The sequence below is a fragment of the Arachis stenosperma genome, chromosome 8 (genome assembly GCF_014773155.1).
Source record: "Arachis stenosperma cultivar V10309 chromosome 8, arast.V10309.gnm1.PFL2, whole genome shotgun sequence".
NCBI classification, from domain to species: domain Eukaryota; kingdom Viridiplantae; phylum Streptophyta; class Magnoliopsida; order Fabales; family Fabaceae; genus Arachis; species Arachis stenosperma.
In genome coordinates, this window is record NC_080384.1 from 27,984,651 (window position 1) to 27,993,695 (window position 9,045).

Here is a 9,045-nt window from a genome sequence, read left to right on the forward strand (position 1 = left end):
TGAACAATTTTTATATGAAAAAGTCTAATTTTTTATTAATAATTAATTTTAACATTCGTTATCTAAAATTTGAAACAATTTAACATGTATACTTTTACATTTAATTAGGTGTTAAGTCTGTTTCACAAATAAAAATAATTAATTTTTATACTTGTTATTTAAAAATAATATTTTTTCTCTCTATATATATAAAAATATAATTAGATATTAGTATAAAAAAATTATACAGATAGTTAAAAAATTAACTCAAAACTGATTTTTTTTAAAACAACTGAATCTTGATTCTAACTTTTAATTATAACATTATTATTCTCTCCAAATTATGTGTAATAAATATTTGAAAGAAAAAAATTTAAAACTAAATAAAAAACTAAAAAAATATGTATATAGATTAAAAACAATTTACCATTCTGTTATACAGAAAATAAAATAGAGAATGAAAGAAGAGAGAGAAAGATAAAGATGAAAATAAAAGTGAGAGTTTGTTAACTTTTGGAATTAAAAATTTTATTTTAATTATAATAAAAAAATATTGAATGACATATTTAATTTGTAAAATTACTAATATAAAATATAAATTATATATAGAGTAAAAATTATAGAGAGAAATAGAAAATGGAGAGAAGTAGATGAGAGAATTTAGGAAGGAAATTTATTAATTTTGGAAAAAAATATTTTCGTTCAATTTTAATAAGAAAGTGTCATGTGACACATTTGATTATTAAATTAGATAGTAATATATGATACATAATATAGGTATATTTCAATTTTAAAATTTTAATTTTAATTTTAATATAATTAAAAAATGTTATGTTTTATATTTTAATTGTCAAATTAGTCATTGATATTAATATTAATATTAATATTAATACTAATAATAATATATAAAATAAATAGAGTGGTTGAAGAAATGAAAGAGATAGAGAAAGGAAGATGAAAGAGGGAAGAACTCTTTAATTTTGGTGGAAAATATTTGATTTCAATTGAAATGAGAGAATGATATGTGACACATTTTGGTTGTAAAATTAGTATCGAGAAAGGAAGAATTCTTTAATTTTGGAGGGAAAGATTTAATTTCAATTACAATGAAAAAATTACATGTGACACATTTTGGTTGTAAAATTAGAATATATAATAGATAATAGATATCATTTTATAATTTTAACGTTAATTATAATTATTATTATTATTATTATTATTATTATTATTATTATTATTATTATTATTATTATTATCTTTTTCTCTTTCAATTTTAATGAATTTATCTAAATAAAAATATCATCGTATATAAATATCGAAGTTTATTCGAGCAACAAAATTTATCTTTTAAAACTTAGTCGAATTTCTTTGTTTAAACTATGCTGCAATCTACCTAGTTTATAAAATTATTTTTAGTGATTAAATAACTTGTAAATTAAATATATTTATAATTTAATTATCAGATAATAAATATAATTTTTAATTTTGATCAGAAAAACAATTTCAAAATAGATTAATCAAACATGTCTTCAATGTTTCTTCTCTTTGAAAATAAAATTATTTTTAACAAAGCAATCACATTTTCTACAACATGAAAATCAGAAAATGGAAATAATTTTCAGAAAGTTAAAAATAAAAAATATTATCCAAAACAATTAATTCTAAAATAACCCTAAACAAAAATGAAAAGCCAGACTTATTTATTTTCACCAATTGTTTCCACTTAGGCTCTTATCAATCAATCTGTGCCATGGTTTTTTTATCAGCTCCGAATGTCCAAGAATAGCATAAAACAAACATTTTATTGTCACGCTATGCTTAACACTTAAACAGTTAAAGTTATAGTAATTCAATTGAATGAAAACACTTAACTCTTCCAGAGGAGGAGCATTGCTATTATCAAAATTTTGATAAAAAACCTGCCAACAATTGGACATTTTAACGCAATGAAGATCATGGTGACGACAAATTATATAGTTATATCTGAGTATATGACCAGTGGAAATAAAGATAAGAGGCAAAATAAAAATAATAAAAGATAGATTTATAAACGAAACAAGTTTAACCAGAAAACCAAATCATCGAAGTTTAAAACTGAACACGACCGAGAAATCAAATGCTAGCATCGCCACCGTCTATCAAGCACCCAATTCTGAGACTGAGTACTGTACAGAGGTAGCAACAACCTACGACACCAAACACTAAACAAGATACTTAAGGTAGTTCCGCCAGAGACATAGCTGACGAAACATTTATTCATAATCATAGATGTAAAAGCATGCTGAACCCGCACGGTTCATTTGCCAGCTTTCTTCGCAGCAGATTTAGTGATCTTAGCAGAAGCATCCTTCTTCTCAACGCTCTTGATCACACCAACAGCAACAGTTTGACGCATGTCCCTCACAGCAAACCTACCAAGTGGAGGGTACTCAGCAAAAGTCTCAACAACCATTGGCTTTGTGGGAATCATCTTCACCATACCAGCATCACCATTCTTAAGAAACTTGGGCTCCTTCTCGAGCTCTTTGCCAGAACGCCTATCAATCTTGGTCTGGAGCTCAGCAAACTTGACAGCAATGTGTGAGGTGTGGCAGTCAAGGACTGGAGCATAACCTTGGCCAATCTGGCCAGGATGGTTCATGATGATGACTTGAGAGGTGAAGCTTCCAGCCTCCTTAGCAGGATCATCCTTTGAGTTAGAAGCAACAAAGCCACGCTTCAACTCCTTCACAGAAACATTCTTAACATTGAAACCAACATTGTCACCAGGGAGAGCCTCAGGGAGAGACTCATGGTGCATCTCCACAGACTTAACCTCAGTCTGGAGTCCAGTGGGGGCAAAGGTCACGACCATACCAGGCTTGAGGATACCAGTCTCTACACGACCAACTGGAACAGTTCCAATACCACCAATCTTGTAGACATCCTGAAGTGGCAACCTGAGAGGCTTGTCAGAGGGTCTCTTTGGCTCATTGATCTGGTCCAGAGCCTCAAGCAGGGTGGGTCCCTTGTACCAATCAAGGTTGGTGGACCTCTCAATCATGTTGTCTCCCTCAAAACCAGAAATTGGTACAAATGCGATCTTCTCAGGGTTGTAACCAACCTTCTTCAAATAGGATGAAACCTCCTTCACAATTTCATCATACCTAGCCTTGGAGTATTTTGGGGTCGTTGCATCCATCTGTAAAACACATCCACAAATAAATTAGAACGACGAGAACAACATCAAAATCAAAAGATGGCTAAAAATATTTAGCAAAAGTGAATTATATATACCTTGTTGCAACAGCAGATCATCTGCCTAACACCAAGGGTGAAAGCAAGCAGAGCATGCTCACGGGTCTGGCCGTCCTTGGAGATACCAGCCTCAAAACCACCAGTGGTGGAATCGATGATCAGAACAGCACAGTCAGCCTGGCTGGTACCAGTGATCATGTTCTTGATGAAATCACGATGACCAGGTGCATCGATCACAGTGCAGTAGTACTTAGTGGTCTCAAACTTCCACAGGGCGATGTCAATGGTAATACCACGCTCACGCTCTGCCTTGAGCTTGTCGAGAACCCAGGCGTACTTGAATGAACGCTTGTTCATCTCAGCAGCCTCCTTCTCGAACCTCTCAATCACACGCTTGTCGATCCCTCCAAGCTTGTAGATGAGGTGGCCGGTGGTGGTCGACTTGCCAGAGTCGACATGGCCGATAACGACGATGTTGATGTGACTCTTCTCTTTTCCCATTCTCTACAGAAAAAAACTCAACAAAACACTGCACAACACCCGCAAAAACGAAAAACAGAAAGAGTCAATTCCAGAGGCATACAACAAACCACATATCAATAATCAAACAAAACATATCAATAAATTAACCATCCACAACAGAACAAGACATAAACCACAATAAAACTAGAGATATATAGTAATAATTCTCATAATTGTGACGATTCTAGGTAGATAAAAGAGATCAAAACGTATCTGCAGCTAAAACATTCAAAAACAGAAGAAAAAGGTAAATAGATACAGTGATTAAATGATCTAACACAATTTTAAGGAATGAAAGATCATTATGCGAAATTCAGAGACAACAGTATTGATGATGAAGAACATATCAATAATCAAACGTAAAGAATTGAGAGACAATCCATGAAAGCGTAACATACAAGACCTTGCTTTCCAGAATAGAAAGCTGAATCGGATCAATAAATCAATAAACCAGAAATAACGAAGAGAAACAGAGATCGGAAGGAGAACCCTAACCAGTGAAAGAAGAGGATTGGAGGATGAGAATCAGAGAAAGGGTGCGATCGCGAATGGGTGAAAACGAGAAATGAGGGTAAGAGTGATACTTATAGTGTGAGAGACAGTGTAGGGTTTGTTTTTAAAAATTTGATGGACCATAATACCCTCGTTAACTCCCCTGTGTTACTTTTTGCTAATTTTTCGGAGTGGCGGCGCTAGGTTTGCGTGGGCACCACGTTTAAATTTGTGGGTCCTTTTTGGGTCACTGGCGGCGCTAACGCTGGAACAAACGGAATTCAGCTCACCGCCCTTAGTTAATTTTTTATTGTAAAATTATTTTTTATGATTTAAATTTTTAAAAAATTAATTCATATTAATTGTAAAAAATTGACTCGTTAATTGAATTGATAAACAAGATAACTGATAGACACCAAAAAAAAAACAAGATAACTGATTTTTATCCTTCAAATTTTTAAAAATTAGTGATTCAAATATAAGTTATAACTGTTTAATGAGTTAAACTGATGTAAATATAATAATATAATAATAATAATAATAATTTGAGTGCAACGATTCTCTAAACCCTGTGTACTCTTTGCTGCCTTTTAGATTAGATTATAGATTATAGATTATAGATAGATTATAGATAGATAGATTATGACCTGATTTTTCAGTATCCCAATTAAAACAGACACAAAAAAATAATAAAAACAAAAACCACAATGTGCATTGTGTATGTATATAGCCGAAATGCATCTATATGATAGTGGGCTTTTAATCGGTTGCAAATTCCTATTCCCAATCCTCAAGAGCTCAGCCTCCTATTTTTCACAATTGCCTAATGCCTACTCACTCAAAACTTTGATTGTCGCTCTCCTCCTCATAGACTTGGCTACCATATTTTAAACAACTTCGATTAAGTTGAATTATATCGAAACACCTTTAAACAGGGATCCTCCCATCCTCGCAATCCAGAAGCGCGTGCAGAAGAGTAGCCATAGGAGGGTGGGTAGCGGGATTATGCTCTCTAAATGAGAGTGATTATTTCGGGTTCACTGTTTGAAACGACCCGATTGTCTTGTATCGGGTTGGGGCGGGTCTCTGGCCCTACCCATGAGAAAAATAAAAAACCATGGAGTTAGGTACAGGCGTACAGCTCCGCCCATATACCAATAATGCAACCCACTAAAAATAGTAAATCCTGATTAAAAAAAATAATGATATTGTCTTTTCTTCCTAAGTGGGTTTATTAGTGCTTAGATACTAAGGTAGTATATGTTTTAAAGTATTGGGATAAAAATTGAGAGACTGAAATTTAATATTATATTTTTTATTCAAAAATTAGTACTAAAATTTTAGTATTTATTTTTAATTTTTAATTAATTTTAATTATTTTTTGTATAAACTAAATTAGAGTTTTATTTTTATTTTAATTTCTATTTTTTATTTTACATCAAATATAATATTAAGACTTATTTTAATTTTTATTTCTTAATTTTTATCTTTCAATCTTAGTCTATAAACTTATGTCTCTCTTTTATAAATACTATCTAAATGATATAATATATTACTTGAATAAGCGCCAATAAATAAAATATCAAAGTGATACATAACAGTACCATATCAAATTATCGGCCATGGATTCCTTACTCCTACATTTTTGTAGGAATATCATTAACCTGCATTAAAATAATTATAAAATATACCCTTTTTTGTAAAAATTACTAATTACATTTTGACCCCTTTAATTATTGATTTTTTAACTTTGTTCCTTTTCCTTTCATTCTCATATTAGAAGCATTCAAGCATTCAGAGAAGAAAAGATCTGCTAGGGTTTTCATATAATTTCAATTCCTGCATTTCTCACTTCCACTTCCTTTTCTTCTGTTGTAAATCTCATTAGCATATCGTCGCCGCTGCAACACGCCTCCGCCACCACCGCAACCAGCCGCCGCCGCGCGCAACCTGCTGTGGCCGCCGCAACCTGCCGCCACGTAAAACGTTGCCGCCGCCGCGCAAGAAGCTTCCACCTCCATCGCGCAAGACGCTGCTTCAATGCTTAGAGGTTAGTTAATCATTATGCCTTTTCAGTTCACGGAAAAAAGATGTAAAATCATTCATATGTAAATTGGTATTACTTTTTAGGCAGTTTCTTTCAAGGAGAGAATCTTGTTCTTGACTGTGTCACAGCCCCCAAATGTTGAGCAGCTAAGAGCAAGGATCTAGGGTTTCATTATGGGGAATCAAAGCTTGAATCCAAATTATGTGATTCCCCAGTGGATGCCGCAATTTGATTGCAAAACAAAAACTCAAAACCTTATTGTTCTTGATGATGTTTGGTCACTCTGTGCTGCAACAGCTTGTGTGCAGAATACCTGACTGCAAATTCCTTGTTGTCTCTAGAGAGAAATTCCAAATTTGTAATGCCACCTATGAGGTGGAACTGTTGAGTGAAGAGGATGCACTATCTTTGTTCTATCATCATGCTTTTGGACAGAAATCAATCCCTGTAGCTGCCAATCAATAGAATCTAGTAATGCAGGTAATATTATCTAGGTAAAATAAAATAAAATAAAGATGACTGATGGATTGATTTTATCTCATGATGTCTTTTGTGAAACTTATTAGTTTAAACTTTAGAAATATTTAAATTTCTTGAGAAGGATGCTTTCGAAGGATGTTATCTCATGGACCTCTCTTGTCACAGGCTATGCACAAAATTGCTTACATGAAAAATCCCTTAAAACTTTTTGTGACATGAGAATTGCCGGAGTCAATCCAGACCAATATATTTTTGCGAGTATTCTGAGTGTCTGTGCAGAATTGACTGTTCTAGAATTTGGTAAACAAGTGCATGCAGACTTTATTAAATCAGGTCTTAGGTCATGATTATTAGTAGATAACTCTCTTGTGATAATGTGCAAAATGTGGATGCTTGGATCATGCTGATACTATTTTTATTTCAATGCAAGTCCAGATGTAATTACTTGGATGGCTCTTATTGTTGGTTATGCACAGAATGGGAAAGGAAGAGAATCCTTAAGAATTTATAATGCTATGGTTTCATGTGGTACAAAACCAGACTATATCACATTTATATGATTATTATGATGCTATGTTTGTTGCTTGGTTACCTCATTTTGTGCATGTGGTTGTCAAGTTTTAAGGGGCTATCTAAATGCTTGGGAACAGAGTGTAATTTTTCAGACTGGCAATGGAGATTGTGATGACTAATGATGTATTTCAGTTCCTAAAAGTAAGTTTATCAGGTTCTGCAACTCTTTCAATTTCATTTTCTTTTTAAATAATTTTTTTGGTATCTCATATACTGTTTTTTAAATTCTAAATATAAAGGATTTTATAGCAAATTTTCCATATCCAGTCTTACGCTTGGATAAGATGAAGCAATATATGCACTTAATAAGCAACTTTACATCGAACTATTACGACCATAATTATCAGACGTTTTTTTGTTAACCTACAATCTGATTTTGCTACATATCCATATGCAAGGAGATTTGTGTGTTGGTGAAGTCTAAACAGAAATATTGCTAGATATGGTTGGCTGTCACAATAGATGGTTTATGCTTTATTTGATAGCACCAAGTAGATTCTCTTTGTCATTGAAATGATCTTCTATAGATTTTGGTTTCTGCTTTGCTTTTATTTAGCATTTGAGGTTGAGTAATGAATTCCTTCTTTTTTATTTTGAGTTTGTAATTGCATTGTTCATTTTTTTGTTAGCATCATGAAACATAGTGTCAACAAATACAATGCTTTCATTCAAATGTTGGATTGTTCACTTCTTTTAGGTACCTGCTACTTGCTTAAATTGGACGAGATGCACATTGCATTACCTGTTAATTGGAACTCGGAGCAACATCTTTTTCTTAAATGGTGATTGGCGAAGGAGGCACGGACCCGTCAAAAACCTACTTATTAATTGGAAACTTATTATTTATTTTATTTTTTATTTACAAGTAAAATTATTTAGGGGGGTCACTGTCTCAGCTTCTACTGGTAGTGCTGTAGTGATCAAAGTCAAGTAGTGCCTCATTTGACACATTTGTTCATTTTTTCACCATAACCAATAATAGAATGTTCTCTCCTTCTTAGGAAACTTCAAAGTGGAAAGTGAATGTGTAATTTCCACGGTGAAACCGTGTTTGTACATGCATGACAATAATGTTATATAAACACACACACTTATTTTATACACACGAGCCTTTTCTTCCACTTCGAGAACAAAAGAATATATATAATGGTGGCAAAGTATAGTAACATTGCTTTGCTTACTATTGCGGTGATGCTTCTGTTTAGACGATGAATAAGCTAGAAAATTGTTATTATTTAAGCCATTATTTTTTGTAATTTAGAATTTGCTATTCCTATTCTATTCAAAACCATGTAATAAATACTATGAATAATCATTACTATATTGTATTTATCATACTCAGCAATAATTAGTTACGGGAATATATATGTTATGAATAATTTATAGTAACCGATAAAGTAAAGAAAATTAGTAATATAGAATTGTAATATATAGAAGGATAAATCAGTGTAAAAACAAATGAAACATAGCTTAGTACTTTGTCTTTCAAAGAAAATATTAAAAATATCTAAAAAGATAATTCTTCATTCTCAAATATCTTCATGCTTTCATGCTTTGCTTCCACCTTGGTCCTATATTGCCAAGCATTTTCTTGTACTACGAGACATAAATCGTTGTACTCCTCTAAAACCAGATCCACGGTAAGTCTCATTTGTGTGTAGTCGTTAATCTGCTTAGAGCACCAACAATATAATTCTAATTAGAAGTGTGTTGAA

At 32.5% G+C, this 9,045-nt stretch overlaps 1 protein-coding gene and 1 long non-coding RNA gene across 5 annotated transcripts; one reads left to right on the forward strand and one right to left on the reverse strand.

Annotated features, from left to right (window-relative positions):
* Window positions 1–2,002: 2,002 nt before the first annotated feature.
* On the reverse strand, window positions 2,003–4,365 carry LOC130944263 (elongation factor 1-alpha-like). The gene is made up of 3 exons (XM_057872498.1): window positions 4,234–4,365; window positions 3,256–3,745; window positions 2,003–3,160 (listed from the first exon to the last, which is right to left on the reverse strand). The coding sequence occupies exons 2-3, from the start codon at window positions 3,715–3,717 to the stop codon at window positions 2,276–2,278; spliced, it is 1,347 nt and encodes a 448-aa protein (XP_057728481.1). The 5' UTR covers window positions 3,718–3,745; window positions 4,234–4,365; the 3' UTR covers window positions 2,003–2,275.
* Window positions 4,366–5,837: 1,472 nt separating this feature from the next.
* Window positions 5,838–8,584, forward strand: LOC130943913 (uncharacterized). 4 transcript variants are annotated; one of them, XR_009071921.1, is made up of 5 exons: window positions 5,838–6,280; window positions 6,361–6,757; window positions 6,923–7,057; window positions 7,193–7,471; window positions 8,028–8,584. It is a non-coding gene; the product is annotated as an uncharacterized LOC130943913 (long non-coding RNA). The 4 variants fall into 4 exon arrangements; XR_009071920.1 differs by lacking the exon at window positions 6,923–7,057 and having other exon boundaries at window positions 5,844–6,280; window positions 7,193–7,285; window positions 7,376–7,471; window positions 8,028–8,583; XR_009071919.1 differs by having other exon boundaries at window positions 6,923–7,471.
* The last annotated feature ends 461 nt before the right edge of the window (window positions 8,585–9,045 follow it).